The sequence below is a fragment of the Squalius cephalus genome (assembly GCF_949319135.1).
Source record: "Squalius cephalus genome assembly, chromosome: 2".
NCBI lineage: Eukaryota > Metazoa > Chordata > Actinopteri > Cypriniformes > Leuciscidae > Squalius > Squalius cephalus.
This window is the reverse complement of record NC_137123.1, coordinates 10,504,709-10,522,541: the sequence shown is the minus strand read 5'-3', so window position 1 is coordinate 10,522,541 and position 17,833 is coordinate 10,504,709. Positions and strand designations below refer to the sequence as shown.

Below are 17,833 nucleotides of genomic sequence, written 5' to 3'. Positions count from 1 at the left end.
ATCAGACAGTGAATGAATGTGAGGGACCAACTTATATAGCCAACACAAATGAGGATGATTATGGATCACAGCTGACACACATGGACTAATAATGAGGAGCAGGAAAACTGAACAAAGGAACACATGATGGACATGAAAACAAACTAAAAGTCCATGATAATGAAAGTAACTGAACATAATGGTGACAGTTACAGGGAAAGTGTGACATCTGCAGGCTTTAAATTAAAGAGGTGCTTGTTACCCTTGTGTTTCATGTAGTTACAGGGTAAGTACAATAAAAATACATACACACTACCTAACATCACTGACTCTGAACCCTTTCTTTGAAAAACAACTTAATTCAAAACAGATTTTTGTTACGTTCTCCTCCCAGTCTAGGGGTCAGGAGGGGAGGTAACAAAGGAAAAGAAAATATGATAATAAAAAAAGTAACGTAGAGACGTAAAAATACGTGGAGAACACACTTCAGCCTCAGTCTCAGAGTGAAAACATAACACAACTTTAAGGAAAAGTAAAAGTATTTATTTCCTTCATATATCAAAAAGGTTAATAAAAGATGGGAATATATCTTCAGGAGAAAGCATGTACTAAAATAATGAACAAAACAGAAGCTAACTAAGGTTTAAGGACCTACCCTGCACAAAAACAAAGATGAAAATCCACAACACAAACTTCCCTGAGCTTCCTCTCTAACCAAAAACAGGAGAGAAATATATATACAAAATTAAAAGTTATCCTCTCCCTACATTTCCCAGATAAACATAAACAAGTAAACAGAGCTAATAATAAGTTATACAATATATTTTAATTACCCACAGGTAAAAAGTCAACACTAGAATGTAAGCTAAGTAACTGTTGTTGGCACACAACAAATGAGCATAGGCTCCACTCCTAACTCAAAGATGAGCACCAGTTCTCACTCACACGAGCTTTCCAGTCTAAAGGTGATGATACACAGGGCAACTTTTGGGTAATGTTGCCGTCATCGGGCAACCAGATGAGACACAGGGCCCACGATCGATCTAAATTATCCAGATAGAAATGTATTGCCCATTTTCAGTAGGAAAGTGCCCAAGCAACAATCGCTCGGCAAGATTGTCCAGCAACATTGCTCAAAAAGTTGCCCTGTCTATCATCACCTTAAGGCCGGCTACACACTGGCTGCGTGGCGTGTCCGTTTTTATTTCGGCTCCCATGTTAACAGGTTAGATCTTGCGGAGCTGGAGCCGCGCTGAAAACGAGTGCTTGCTAGAAATAGAACCGACGCCTATTTTTCACGCGACATGCAAGCGTGTTGGAAACGTTTTCAGGCAAAATAAAATAGGAAACGTTGTTTATGTCATTTTTACACGAACACATATTAATAAATGACATTTTGATGTTTGAAAGTCTCTAGGTTTTGACATAAATGCAGATATTGTAATTAAAAAAATAAATAAAAAATAATAATAATATTGCACCTGTCAATACAGAACGAAAAATTCTGTAGCCTATTTTGCCGTCAATACTGCCGACGTTGTCTTTGCTGTATCAGTAGACTATATTTATATGTTAAACATGTAATTTTAGTATAGGCTTCCACAACTCTCTCCCCATATGTCGAATATATCACCAATGAGGCTAGTCATATGTCACCTAGCAGCAGCAGCGCCGCGTCAGACACGTTTCTGGTGTGCAAAGACAGAGAAAACGCCACGAAGCTGACACGCAGGAGAAATGACGCAGCAGAAACGCCACGCTCACGCCACGCAGCCAGTGTGTCGCCGGCCTAAGCCTGGGGAGAAGTGTTGCTCAGCACAGGCTTTTCTGAGTGCACCATTTATACTCCTCTGCTCAGTCTCAGGCATGCTCACAATGATTTGATGGTAATTAACCTGAGTGAGAGAGAGTGAGGGAGAGAGAGCACAACACTTTACACTGACTTGAATCTATTGACTACTCGTGAGGACATTTTCTTCTTCATTGGTGATATGGAGATGACCCGAGGATCTCCCGCTTATGGTCAGATTCTCATATTCAGAAGAGTCTGACTGGTGAACATCAGGTCTGGGACGGACAGTCTATTGGAAAAACACATTGATTATTTATTACCTGAGTTTTGAATGAACAAACTCTTTTGCACTTGTAGTTTTTGATATTTCATTTACTGTGAGTGTGTCGTAGAGGTCAGATGATCTGGACTTGAGGTCAAGAGCTGCATATGTGCCTGTACTGGGATCATCGTCCTATAGGGAAACAGAGAGAAATATATTATATACACTGTACATATATATATTGAATTTATTCTGTAGTTCTTTGATCAGCTCACCTCACACTTGTGTATTCCAGATTGTCTGTTCATTATTCTTCTCGTACTGTCAAAAAAAGGAAACATATAATTCATAATTATATAGATAAAAACGACATCCTTCTGCATTCGTTTTTAAGTAAATTATACTTATACTCTTTATTATTTAATTTACATTATAAATAGTATGATGATGATGAAGATGATGATGATGAATAATCCTCCAGATGCCGCTGTGATCACAATCACATTCCCACCAGCAACATGATGAACTGAAAGAGGAAGATCATCATGATTAACTCTCCAAACTGATGAATGATGTGAAGATACAGGAGTGAGTTAATAAAAGCTTCACCTGTGACAGTTACAGCGGCTGATCTCTGAGATCCATGTTGATTGTGAGCCTGACAGTAGAAGCGTCCACTCTGTAGTGCACTGAAACTCTGTCCAGATCCAACAGCTGAGGTTTCATTCTCCTTAAACCAGCTGACGTTCAGAGCAGGAGGGTTTGAGTCACTGATGCAGTTCAGAGTCACTGAATCTCCCTCCACTATTACACCAGATCCACTCATCAACACTGAGACATTCCTGGGAGGATCTAAAGACAAAAATTTTAATTCATAACAAATACTAGAAAATAATGAATTTGAAGTTTTTTAACAATGTGCAGGTGATCATTAACTCACACATGACGTTTAAAGTCACAGTATCAGAGTATTTCTCTCCATGTTCATTGATGGACTTGCACTTGTATTCTCCACTGTCATCAGAGCTAATCTTTGAGATGCTGTAGATTCTTCCAGATCCTACAATCGTTCCTCCTTTAATCCAGCTGAAGTTCAGAGCAGGAGGGTTTGAGTCACTGATGCAGTTCAGAGTCACTGAATCTCCCTCCACTATTACACCAGATCCACTTATCAACACTGAGACACTCCTGGGAGGGTCTAATAACAATCACCAAATTATTTAAGACCTCTGACACATTTTTAAAATGACTAATATGAACCAAATTAATCAAAACAGAATTAGCATCTTATGTTTTATAATAAACTTACACATGACATTTAAAGTCACAGTATCAGAGTATTTCTCTCCATGTTCATTTTTGGACTTGCACATGTATTCTCCACTGTCATCAGAGCTGATCTTTGAGATGTTGTAGATTCTTCCAGATCCTACAAAAGTTCTTCCTTTAAACCATTTGATTTCTGCAGGAGGGTTTGAGTCACTGATGCAGTTCAGAGTCACTGAATCTCCCTCCACTATTACACCAGATGGACTGATGGACACTGAGATGCTCTTTGGAGGATCTAACCCAGGAATTTTTTATCTTTAAATCATCTACTTTAAACACAATCTCTGTTTAAAAAAAAACAAAAAAACAAATGAATCTGTACTCACACGTGACATTGAGCTGAACCTCAGGAGAGATGTGAGTGTGTCCGTCTACAGCACAGCTATATCTGCCTGAATCCTCTCTTCTGACTGACTGCAGCAGGAGTTCATTGTTTCTGTCTCTTCTCTCAGTTAATGGCTGTGAGTTTCTGTACCAGATGAATGTTGCTCTGTCAGTCAGAGCGCAGCTGCTTTTACATCTCAGAGTGACTGAATCTCCCTCTGTCACTCTCTCAGGAGACTCCACCTGAAGATCTGAACACAACACACATTATATCTGCTGCTGTCATACACTGATTATTATTCAACATAATGCACAGAAGAAGAGATAAACCTCATCAAACTCACCTGTGACAGAAAGATTCACTCCAGATTTACCAATCCAGCTTCCATCAGGTTTATCAGTGATGAATCTGAAATAGTACTTGTGTGAATCCTTCAGTGTCACATGACTCAGTCTGATGGTGCAGTTCTGCTGTTTATCTCCCAGATACTGAAGCCTCTGACTGTATTCAGGGTCCTCAGACAGATCTGGAAACTCTCCATTATATTTTATCAGTGTTTTCATCCAGAATACTTTCATGATCTGATGTCCAGTTGGGTATGTATAAGTGCATCTCATTGTCACTGTTGAGTCCTTTAGTGCACAGATGTGTGAAGGACTGTAACTCACACTCCAATCAGCACTAGAAACCCCTGAAACACAGAATCCATCATGATCAAAATTGTTGTTTTATAAATTACAACAGACCATGAAAACAGCCTTAACATGCTGATTCTTGATGCCTGTGCGTGTCTGAATGTTGTTCATGCAATTGTTTTTAAATAAAAAAATTGGACAAACATATTTGAATCATGGCAATATTAACATTGAAAAATTTGAGATTATTAACAACCCACTTTTAATCAGGGATGAGATTTGTGACTCACTTCACTAAATGATAATGAAAATTATATAACCTGATAATCTTTGTTTTTGGCTTCATTACCAATAAATAATGTGTTTACACTTTACAAAAACCACAAACTAACATGAAAACGTCAGGAGTCAAGAGCCCAACTAATGCAAACACTGATCAGCACTATTTCTCATATTCGTCAGTTATTTTGCTTTATTTTCTAGATCAGGGGTTTTCAACTGGTTCTGTGCCAGGGACCACCATTCTGACTAACAAGTAATCGGCGGCCCACTATTGTGTGTGTGTGTAGTGTGTGGATTCCTTTGTCAGATAGCACAGTCGGACGTCGAATTGAGGAAATGGCATTTTTACAAAAAAAAAAAAAGAGTTATTGTCATGTAATTTTGCTGTGTACTGAACCTATTCACTGCTCCATCAACGTTTCATGCCAAATCGCTATATTTCCTTGTTTAAAATGTACTGCAAGATGCAGTTTCTTTCCAAACCGCGATAAGCGCCGAACCTATTTTTAGCCTAAACGCGATATATCCTCTCGACTAATCAGAATTCTCTCTCTCTCTCTCGCTCTCTCACCCTCAAATAATTCGCCTAATTCACGCGTCCGCGCCGCGCTAAACGCCTCTTTCGCGCCACAGGACCTCCAGATGCGCGTAAACGCGTCTTTACATTGACTTGACATGAAAATCACTTGCGCCAGACGCTCTATTTTCGTTTGGTGTGAACGCCACTCACTCACTCACACATGGTCATGTCGTGATTTGTTTTATGTAAAGCGGACAATGGTTCTACTTTTTATGGGTTCGACACTTTACTGAATGCCAATGTATTTATTACATTATAAATACATTGGACATTTTATGGAAAAAAAGTGATTTTAATAGTGAAATTACGTAGGCTGGAATGCATGTCACGGACCACATGCAATGCCGCCGCGGACCACCAGGGGGCCGCGGACCACCGGTTGAAAACCCCTGTTCTAGATTCAATCATAGGCTCGTTCTTACGTACTAGAGCACATACTCTTGAAAATATCTTGACAAACTAAAAGACGTAAATTACATTTGTATGTATTCTAAATAAAAGATACAGATTGTTTATTTTGCTCAAGATAAGTATTTATTAAGTCCACATGTCATGCAAACTAGAAACTCTGCTTCTAACCACAGGTCAAGAGCTGTCGTTCCAAACACACAACTTTGCGATGCTGTTTACGAATGTTCGTTAGAACTATAGTTTCGGGAAACACAGACTCGTTGAACTCAGGGGTGTGTCTAGAGGGGGGGCACTAAAACATTAAAATGTGAGAACGTAAACTAACACCATAACTACATGCAACTCTGTGTAATTTCGATACTTAATGTTTTTTTATTTATTTTTAGGCAGAATTTAGTGTGTGTGTGTGGGGGGGGGGGGGGGGGGGGTTGAGAATGAAAAGAGGACAGAGTCTTTTTATTATTTTTATTTCTTAGAACAAATCTGTGTGGTTCAATAAATGCAGTGCCACATTTAATACCATCTATATTAGGGCACAGGGCATTGCAAATATTTTTGAAATCGTGCTTAATGTTTTCTAAACAAGTATTTATTTCCAGTTGAATTTTCTGATTTCCCAATTCTCCTCTACAGAGATCTTCACAGATTTAGGGTCTGTTTACACCACACCGTTTTCAACTGAAAACTTAACACTTTATATGCATTTTGGACATTCATTTGCACGACAACAGCGTTTTGGGTGCCTGAAAACACAAACTTTTGAAAACTGGTTTCAAAGTGCAAGTTTTTCAAAATATATGTATGTGTGTGTGTGTGTGTGTATGTGTGTGTTTAAGCTGCATGAGTAAATATGATTGAATATATTACACATGCAGGACCATATCTGATCACATATACATCTATATATTATGTGTGTATTACTAAAAGTGTATTACTAAATATAAAATGACATACATTATGATACAGTATATTAGTAAATATATTATCACATATCTTTCAATATATGAAAAGCGGCAATTCCTTCAGAATTATTCAATATAATATTAACACAATATATTATTCTGTACATTTTCAAATATACTGTTAAACCATTTAATATATTGATCAATCATATATAGGGAAATATATTTTCTTTTCATAAGGGATTCTATTTGTTTCTGGTGCAGAAAAGTTAGTTCATGCATTCATGACTTCTAGACTAGATTACTTTAATAGATTACTAACTGGTTGTCCTGCATCCTCAATAAACAAGCTACAATTAGTCCAAAATACATCATTCTTACCAGCTCTAGAAAATATGATCATATAACAACAATTCTATCATCTCCACACTGGTTACCTATTAAATCCCAAAATGTATTCACCCTCAAGCCATAGGTGACTTTCTTCTGTCAGACAATCTGAGTTATATTATACAACATCCTGGCTCCATAGTGAATAGCGCTTCTGATTTTGAAGTCCATAAAAGTGCATCCATCCATCATAAAATAACTCCACATGGCTACGGGGGGTTAATAAAGACCTTCTGAAGTGAAGCGGGTTTGTGTAACTAAAATAGCTTCCGGCAGACGGCCCTACGCAAATCGACTTGCACCAAAAGAGTAACACCTCTGACATGACGCAGAAGCGCAGAGGATAGAGCAAAGCAAAACACCGGTCACGATTTAGAAGTCTAAAATGAAACATTTTAAACAGAAATATCGTAGAATTTTGCTATAAGAGAAGAGGAGCCCATCCCTATTTGTTTGAACTGCAAGAGGTGTCAAAGCTTTCGCTTCTCCTACATCCTACACCTATGTCATACATTGCTTCAGAAGTCACTCATTTGGTGCAAGTCGACTTGCGGATGTGGCGCGCTACAGCGCAGCAAAATAAAAATAATTTAAAGGGGCTTTTTATAATAATTGCTGCACAAACCAGCAATACTATATTAACCCCGATTAAATACAAGTAGCCGACTACGCCACCTAGGTTGTTTTAATGGAACCCAGGACCCAAGTTAATCATTCACTGAGGGCTGGACAGTATTGACACTCAACAGATAGATTGAATTACAAAAATACTTTATTAGACTATAAAATGATCTCAATATTAAAAGCAGTTATCAAAAGGGATGCAGTCCTCAGCACAGTCTGGTATGATGTCCTTATGGTGAATGAACAAATGTCCTGGGTTGGTCGCACAGCATGTAGGTCTCCACAGAATGAGCCAGAGATTATAGTGTACTAGAAAGAAATAAGAAACAACTACCAGTATCTCCAGTCCAATGCAAGAAAAAGCTAACTACAACTCACAGGTGCACACAAATACCCACACCATGTAATACACACTACAACCCAAATAAATCACACCACAGCAAAAGGAAAACAAGAGCTATGGATAGTAAGTTATACTGGAAATTAGTTCCTAGTATCTTATTATGAATTATCTCTATTATGAATTGTCTCTATTATGAATTAGATGCAAAATGGTCAACACAATATTCATCAGACGATCTTCAACTGGGGTTGTACTCACAATATGGCTGGGTAGCAGTTCCCACTACCCAGTCTAGTTAATTTCCAGCTTTGTGAAATCCTCCGTCGCCGTCTCACCAACCGCGGTCTCACTCGTCTACGACCAACACTCGTTGATTCGCCCCTCCAAACAGCAACCGCTGATACACTCGACTCTGTACACGCTGACTCACTCGTCTCCAACAGCCGCGCCTGTGATTGCTCTGCGTCGCCGTCGTGCTCACCGCCCACTGTTGCCGTCTCCAAACGATCGCTGACTCAATTATCTCCAACAGCTGCGCCCGTGATCGCTCTGCGTCGCCGTCTTCACAATACTCCGACTCACTCGTTCCCGCACAGCCGTGAAACGTTTGGTTATCACTGTTCAGCGTTTCTTCTCAGACGCCAGCACCTGTTTAAAATACTCAACCGGATGTCGACTTGCACGTAAATGACGCAGTCCAGACGACGCACACCTCAGTCTCTCAAGCACACGGTCTTAAAGGGCCACAGTCTCCACCTTTTTAACCAGCCTATGACACTAGGTCACTGATTAGTTTATGCACAGGTGTTAGGAAATGAGCATAGTACAAAAGTCATTTGATCGATGAGTCAATCATATAACATTAAAATGTGTATCAAAAATGCATTCATCAATAATTCACTCCCATCACATAGGCTATGGCCGTCTGCTGGAAGCTAGTTATTTTAGTTTATAAAGTTTTAAATATGGATATTTTTCTTACAAAAAACGCATCGCTTTGACTCAGAAGGCTTTCATTAACCCCCCGGAGCAGTAAGGATTACTTTTATGATGGATGGATGGATGCGCTAAAAAGGGCTTCAAAATCAAGACCACCATTCATCTCAGGTCCACTACTCGACCTGCTCCAAGTGGGATTCAGGCTGGGGACTCCAGCATGGGAGTCAGGCGCACTAACAAGGAGGCTAAAGTCCGCAGTCTCTACCGTCAGTCGCTAGTGTGTCACTTGAGGCCAGGGGAGTGAGGTTTACACGCACAGCTCTCAATGGCTTACGTCTGTTACACACCTCATATCCTTACACTGCAGTTTAGAAGTCCGATCCTAATATCGTGCAACACAAGATTAAATTTCCCAATGAAAGACAGTAGCGGTCGGTAACTCTGGTGTATTTTGGATGGGAGCGTGTGGTCTGACAATAGACCGTCCACTCCAGACATCTATTGACAACAGCGTATCCACGCTTGAACTTGAAGTGAACAAAACATACTGCAGTGGGGAAATTCACACAGTTCCCAGTTCCTGCCCTGAGCAACCTGGCATGATATGTTCTGTGCATCCCGGCCACGAGTGCACCTTCAGAGAGAACATTCAGCCTTTGTGCTAGCATTTTGGAGGGGAGATGTAGGCTACTGAAACTGTCGTCAATCAGACATTCTGCTCCTGCATGGATGTTTACATTTTTTTATTTCATTTATCAGTAGTAAAGCTAAGCCAACCGTGTCCGTTTATACATATTTTGGGCTTTTGAGTGACAGATGTTTTTTTTTTTTTTTTTTTTTTACTGTTCCATGATAAAACAAAAAAACAATAATATCCCAAGATTAGTGGGATTTAGTAGGATCAGTCAGGTTAGGAAGAAAATCATTCAGAGCAGATAACGGGTGAACACAGAGTGAATTTTAAGTGGGAGTGGAATAGAACCTACCTAGCAAACACAGAACGTTCCCCTAATGTTCCCATATGGTTCCCATTTGATTTTTCAACCAAAAAATAAGGATAGTTCTCACTAGGATATTTTTTTTTTTGCAACTAAAGAGAACCATCCCAGAACGTTCCTGCAGGTTAGTTTTAGATTTTATTTTTTATGTTATGCTGAAATGTGTCATTTTCCATAAACTAAGTATATGTTGCAATTTATTAAAACCCGGATTAGATCAGTCAAAATGCATTTAAGCCAAGGTTAAGAGTAGTCATGACTGACTAACATTAAAGGTGCTCTAAGCAGGGGCGTAGCAGCCATTCTAAAAGTGGAGGGGGACAAAAGCTGTATGGGACCATTGGAAGCCCTTCTGCCGGCGGAGTTCTCGCCACCTTTCGAGGGTTTTTCCGATGTAAATTCGGTATTTCACGCGTTCCTTATCCTTGTCCTTCTTCTTTGCAATTTGTTCATCGGAACGTCGTCTCTTTGGTCGTGTGTCGGCCATAATTCAAACTTCCCTCTTCATGCTTCTCTCTCCTCCACACCCCCTTCATGTGTACGCCACGCACTAACCCCCCAGACCCCGATCCGCAGCCGTTCCGCAGTTAGTGGAAATCCGGGGTTAGTCTGGCCCAAAACTTAAAATTTGTAAGCCCGATTTTGGGCCCAATTTGTAACCCCCAACAATATGGGGGGCGTGGCCCAATTCAGTGCTACTCGCAACTGACTTTTTGTCCAAAAATACTCAATTGTGTGGTGCCATTACGATTATTTTACTGCTACCAATCATGGTGGGAAACATGTTTGATATTTATGACTCCTGTACGGGCTGCCAATGAGAGCGAGCGAGCTTCACTAACCGGATGTTACGTGCCTCTATAGCGGAGACTTGGCAGCCACAAACATGCCACGAAAGTGGAGTATTGAGAAAGAAGATCACCCATATCCGTTTTTTCTCCCTTTTTTTTCTTCCCGTAAAAAAAATCAAACCAGGAGTACCAGCTGATGCATTGATCGTCCTCCATTTGTATTTCTTCTCAAGTCACGTTTGATCACACGAGTCTCCATGAGATGATACCTCGTCTCACGGTGAAAATGTTACTACAGTCGAGAGGTGTGTGGTCTCGCAGTCTAAACAAAGCTTATAGTATGTGCATACGGAGGATTACAATGCTAAAATGTCTGTGTCTGTGGTCTCCCACAGTTTTAAAATCGGTTAAGATTGTGTCCCAGGCCTTACACAGATATTAGATGACCCAACACCTGTGAAGAGATGACGCCAACTCCTGCAAGGACTTCAGATGACGCCAACTCTGAATCAACACACACAACGACCAAATTCCCCATTTTGTAATCATTGCTTTAACTCATTGTATTTGCATAAATTAATGCATGGGTTTGTTAACTGCATGATTTGTATTATTTTAGAACTGTACATTTCTTAAAAATGTAACATTACTTTGACATAGTCGCTTCTGTTAACAGATTACTCTGAGCTGTAATGTAGACACATGCATTTTCTGTAAAGCTGCTTTGAAACAAAGTGTATTATGAAAAGCGCTTTACAAATAAATGTGAATTGAAATGAATAAAAACTCAGGAAACATAACATACATTATGGGGTTTCTTTCTACTTGAAAACAGCGCTTTGTTATACCGTAAATATTTTAAGCAAATCTTCTCAGGATCTTTTGACTGAGAGATAAAAATAAATTGATCTCCGTGTGAATTACTTCATCAGCTTTGATGGAGGATGATGCAGAAATAAACTCACAGAGTTCGTGTGAAACCATTGCAAAGGAAGTCATGCTGCACTATCAAATAATCAAAGACATTATAATCACTGATGATTTAAAAACTGATATTAAAATGTGAGTTTTATGGCTTTTAGTTCATGTCTATCAGCTCTGAGATCTGCTAATAAAATCCTTTGACACATAAACCTCAACAATATCTCCACATTGTCTTCTGAGAAAACGAGCCAAAAATAATCATGATCTGGCTATAAACAGATGCTTGTCCAATCAAATGCTCTAATGAGTGAGAAAGTCCCTCCTCTGAACCACCTGACACTGACTAGCAAGCAGCAAATTAGCAACTCATGTTCAAGACTAAAAAACTACTGGATATTTATAAAATAGACAAGCCCATTGACATGCCTCACCCAAACGTCATGCTTCAAAAGTAAATACATAAACATACCACAGAAAACTGCTCATTAAACATAAAAACTTCACTATAAACATCAGAATAAAAGGAAAAATCAAGCAGCAACTAGTTGTTTTAGCGCCTCAGAAGTTGAAATGTAAGAGAGACTCACCGTGAATCATGAGCAGAAAGAAGATCAGAGGAAGAGGAGGAGCCATTCTGACCAACATCAGCATAACATATATAATACAGCATTAAACATCACTTATATGCTTATAAACAGTGTATGTTCATCACCCTAAACAGCTCTTAGTGTTAATAAGATCTTTGCACATCTGAAGATTATTAATGCTCAACATCAGTGTGTGTAAATGAACTGATCATTAGATGAACAGAAGATATTCCTCATGTCAGGAATCAAGTGATATATGAGCTTCATCTATAGAAATAATCATCAGTTTCATTTAATTACGAATGGTGTCGAAGCTCATCAGATCAACAGCATTAACAGATGCACTTTTGAATCTAAAGATCGATTAGTAAATGATGCTCTTACCCGTTTCACCAACACTCATGACCAGTGACAAATGGACTGAATAAAACCAGCGTTGGGTTTTTATGTAGTCAACACGTTATATTTAACACAAGGATATGATGACACTTCAACCAGTGTTGATAGCGGAAGCAAAGTTTAAACATGGCAACATCAGAGACAACATTAGACTAAAGTGATAAAAGTTAAACTGGTGAAACTCAGTCATTATAATGTTTTCAAACGTATATGCATATTTAATGCACTGTGAGGAACGTGGAGTGAGGAAGCTTCCAGAGGAGCTACAGTATGTGACCAGTTTAATTAGGTTAATTTTAGCAAATCTCTTTTTAACTATTGTGTCATAACTTGTTTATTGTTTAAAAGACTGATGATGTCCGGATACTAAAGAACCAAGAAAATAATTGATTGTGCATTTGATAAATATTGACTAATCAATAGCAATTTGGTAATAAAACAAACACTAAGAACTTTTCAGTAATAATTAACAGAGTAATAGAATACTGAACTTTCATCCTCATGTCTGAAGGTTTTATAATATGAGATCTTCTATGCTTTTCATGATCACAGTGATCATATTGTGTCACTTCTAGTGAAACTCTAAATATGGCCATGAATGCAGTTTCCTCTGTAGTGAGAGGAGAGGTGAGAACAAAACGTATGACGAGATCACACAGTCCGCCTGGACTCTACGACAACGCAGTCCTGAAGTGTCAACTAGTCTCTCCCCTTTGAAGGCCTCCTTCCCTTCACTTTACCTCTGTACAGATAAAACGTTGTCAAAATAATTCCAGTTCACATGGATACGCGGAAGCGATAAAAAACTTTTCTATTAAACATTTTTAAGGCCAGACAAGTAATTTGTTGAGGTCAATTTGTATGTTGTTATGCAAATGAGCAGGTTGGAAGTTCTATAATGAAACTAACTGAACATAATGGTGGCATATCGCCCACTTTGACTATGGAGGAGGACGAGGTGATGGTGAGGGGATGGTGAGAAGCAGACGACACTAAAGGATGGTGATGGCAGGATGACGATCCCCTGGTGGCGACGATGGTGGTTGGCCAGTAGCGGTTTTTGGCACGGTATTATTGAAGCTCATTTTTTCCAGGTGCAGCGAAATGAAACAATCTCAAATTTTCAGCATGCCGCAAGCGCACCGCAGGTCATGTGACAAGAACCAACCAATCAGCTTCACCCTTTCCGTAACAGCATTGAAAGCTCAGTCAACATGGATGACCCAAACAATACAGGTGTTTTTCTCTTCTCCGTAAATAATTCTTGTAGCAGAGCTACAGCAAGCGTTTTTAGATGGTGGAAATCCATTAGCTACTAAAACTTCTTTGTCGTTGAGGAGAGCGCAGTGCATGATTGCATAGCATGGCTTACGATATCTGGGGAACGACCGATGTCGTAGAGGCTGATGGATCCCTAGGCGCAGATCGAGAGCCGATGGCGCTGAGCGGAGTCGCAGGTTCTGGAGGCCTAGGCGATGAGCGATGGAGGCGGAGCCAGAGAACCCGAGGACTGGGGCGATGACGGTGTGACCGAGGACAGAGGCTTACCCGGCGGGAGGGAGGAACCCGCTGCAGCCGAAGGAGTGTAGGGTCGGGCGCGTAGCGGACGGCTCGAAAGTCCTTGGTGAAGACGATGTGTGACGATAGACCAAGGGGGAGCCGGTAGGATGGGGGTCTCTGGTGGAGCCGAAGGTGGTAGAAGCCAGGGTGGAGCCGACAGGCCGAGATGGAGTGAAGAGGTCGAAGGCGAGAGGTGGAGCCGCAGGATCCTCTAGGACAGGCGCTGCTAGTGATTGCATGATCGTCCATCTAGTGATGTGATGTTCGGCACCGAGGCTTCGAAGCTTGTATCAAAAAAACAAAACATCACACATTGAAGCAGTGTATCGGAGCTTGGTTTGTTTTGCCGAAGCTTCGTTTACACACACAGTCATGTGACTGCTTCGTATTCAGATTCAAAAATAGCGCAAACCCCTTGAGCAGGTTTCGAGTGTCATGCCCTTCGGTAGTAGTAAATAAAAAAATAAATAAACTTAGCCCTCACACTGTTGAACAAGTCCTGTTCCTTAATAAAAAAACTTAATTTATTAAATTACCCACAAAATAATATGTTAGCTCCCCAGTTCACAAGCACTTCTCCATTCCACACAATTTTCTTTTATTTTGATTATATATGCCTACATGAGCCTTGCCTATGAACTCGTAGGATTAGGACTGAGACTAAAGTTTATGTGAATAAGGCTGTATTTGTAGATCAAAGCAGATTCATAAGAATTGTTTCTGTACAAGTTAATTAGTCACATTTATTATTATTTTTATTTTTTTCATAAATTAATTCATACAGTTGTTTGTTATACATTGTATAAGAACTACATCAACACTAACACATGAATTATGAGGATTAATTGTATTGCTTTGTGGTTTACAGAGCACAAAGTGATTTATTAAATAAAAAAAAAATAAGAAAAAAAACAGGTCTTCTGGGACAGAAAGTCAGCTTTTCCACCTTTTGACCACAAGATGTCGTTAATGTGCAACGTGTTGAAAAGCTTCGAGTAATGAACCATTTTATGATACAGTCGAGGGGGAAAGCCCCAGTGCTTCACAAAGCTTCATTCCACCATCACTACTCCGATCATCTGTCACGTGTGGTTTCAGGCAGACAGAAGAAGGCAGAAGAATAAAGTTCCAACATGAAGTTTAATGACAAATATCAGGCTGGGCAACACACACTTAGGGACCAACTTATATAGCCAACACAAATGAGGATGATTATGGATCACAGCTGACACACATGAACTAATAATGAGGAGCAGGAAAACTGAACAAAGGAACACATGATGGACATGAAAACAAACTAAAAGTCCATGATAATGAAAGTAACTGAACATATGGTGACAGTTACAGGGTAAGTGTGACATCTGCAGGCTTTAAATTAAAGAGGTGCTTGTTACCCTTGTGTTTCATGTAGTTACAGGGTAAGTACAATAAAAATACATACATACTACCTAACATCACTGACTCTGAACCCTTTCTTTGAAAAACAACTTAATTCAAAACAGATTTTTGTTACGTTCTCCTCCCAGTCTAGGGGTCAGGAGGGGAGGTAACAAAGGAAAAGAAAATATGATAATAAATAAAAAGTAATGTAGAGTATTTTAGAGAAAAAATACGTGGAGAACACACTTCAGCCTTAGTCTGAAAAGTAAAAGTATTTATTTCCTTCATATATCAAAAAGGTTAACAAAAGATGGGAATAAATCTTCAGGAGAAAGCATGGCCTAAAATAATGAACAAAACAGAAGCTAACTAAGGTTTAAGGGAGCTACCCTGCACAAAAACAAAGATGAAAATCCACAACACAAACTTCCCTGAGCTTCCTCTCTAACCAAAAACAGGAGAGAAATATATATACAAAATTAAAAGTTATCCTCTCCCTACATTTCCCAGATAATCATAAACAAGTAAACAGAGCTAATAATAAGTTATACAATATCTTTTAATTACCCACAGGTAAAAAGTCAACACTAGAATGTAAGCTAAGTAACTGTTGTTGTCACACAACAAATGAGCATAGGCTCCACTCCTAACTCAAAGATGAGCACCAGTTCTCACTCACACACACGCGCGCACGCTTTCCAGTCTAAAGGTGATGATACACAGGGCAACTTTTGGGCAATGTTGCCGTCATCGGGCAACCAGATGAGACACAGGGCCCACGATCGATCTAAATTATCCAGATAGAAATGTATTGCCCATTTTCAGTAGGAAAGTGCCCAAGCAACAATCACTTGGCAAGATTGCTCAAAAAGTTGCCCTGTGTATCATCACCTTAAAGGGTTAGTTCACCCAAAAATGAAAATTCTGTCAGTAATTACTCACCCTCATGTTGTTCCAACCATGTAAGTCTTTCGTTCATCTTCGGAACACAAATTAAGATATTTTTGATGAAATCTGAGAGCTGGATCACTCCTCCATAGGCTTTCAGAGGGACCCAAACTCGTCGGCCCAGAATAGTTATTAAAAATATCGTTAAAATAGTCCAAGTGACTACAGTGGCTCTACATTACGTTTATCATGCGACGACAATACTTTTTGTGCGGAAAAACAACAAAAATAACGACTTTATCCAACTATTAGTGTTCTTCAATGTGGGCCTCTGACGAGAGTTCACGGGAGCGCCACGACGCATGCGCGAGAACTGAGATTACGGCGTTCTTCTTCTTCTTCTTCGTTCTACAGCGTGCGTCTTCCTCTGCTTATAAACAGACCGTTTTGCGCTTCCGGCAATGTCGGGACGTCAACTTGTACATAGATATCATATTATTATATGATATCTATGATCTTGTACAGTAAATGGCGGTAATACTCCTAAGGACTGAGCAGCCAGTAACAATAGAAGAAGAACGCCGTAATCTCAGTTCTCGCGCATGCGTCCTGGCGCTCCCGCGAACTCTCGTCAGAGGCCCACATTGAAGAACACTAATAGTTGGATAAAGTCGTTATTTTTGTTGTTTTTCCGCACAAAAAGTATTGTCGTCGCATGATAAACTTAATGTAGAGCCACTGTAGTCACTTGGACTATTTTAACGATGTTTTTAATAACTCTTCTGGGCCGACGAGTTTGGGTCCCTCTGAAAGCCTATGGAGGAGTGATGCAGTCGTCAGATTTCATCAAAAATATCTTAATTTGTGATCCGAAGATGAACGAAAGACTTGCATGGTTGGAACAACATGAGGGTGAGTAATTACTGACAGAATTTTCATTTTTGGGTGAACTAACCCTTTAAGGCTGGCTACACACTGGTTGCGTGTTGTCCGTTTTTATTTCGGTTCCCATGTTAACAGGTTAGAGCTTGCACACTGCCTGCACGTAGGGGTGGGCGATATAGCCTCAAAATTATATCACGATATTTCAAGAATATTTGCGATAATGATATTTATGACGATATAGACATGTTGTTGTTGTTGTTGTTGTTGAAGATTTTCTTATGTTTATCTCACCTAAATGTTTGCTCACTCATTGCGTTTTTACAATGTGGTAATTTTGTTGTTAAGAGTTTACACAACACAAGGAAGCTTGATTTCAATCTTTGAATTAAATGTTAAATGTGTGTAGGTCTAACACCAGTATTCAGAAATACTACAGAAACAGAATAAAGTAATCAAATGTAAAATAACACATAAGTCTTTTAGTTCTGATGACTAAATTAAATACATAGGTATAATAATTCTCATTCATTACAATTAAAGCTATCTTTTGTTGTTTTGACGACAACATTAATGACAGACACATAGCCTATGGCTGCTGTCACTTTTACAGCTAGTGCACGGATCCATT

The 17,833-nt window shown here is 39.5% G+C and overlaps 1 protein-coding gene across 1 annotated transcript; it reads right to left on the bottom strand.

Annotated features, from left to right (window-relative positions):
* Positions 1-2,532: 2,532 nt before the first annotated feature.
* LOC307149087 (B-cell receptor CD22-like) lies at positions 2,533-12,151 on the bottom strand (the record flags this gene model as incomplete). The annotated part of the gene is made up of 6 exons (XM_079855138.1): positions 2,533-2,885; positions 2,974-3,231; positions 3,343-3,597; positions 3,689-3,937; positions 4,031-4,378; positions 12,094-12,151. 6 exons carry the CDS (start codon positions 12,149-12,151, stop codon positions 2,533-2,535), a joined length of 1,521 nt encoding a protein of 506 aa, XP_079711264.1.
* Between the last annotated feature and the right edge of the window lie 5,682 nt (positions 12,152-17,833).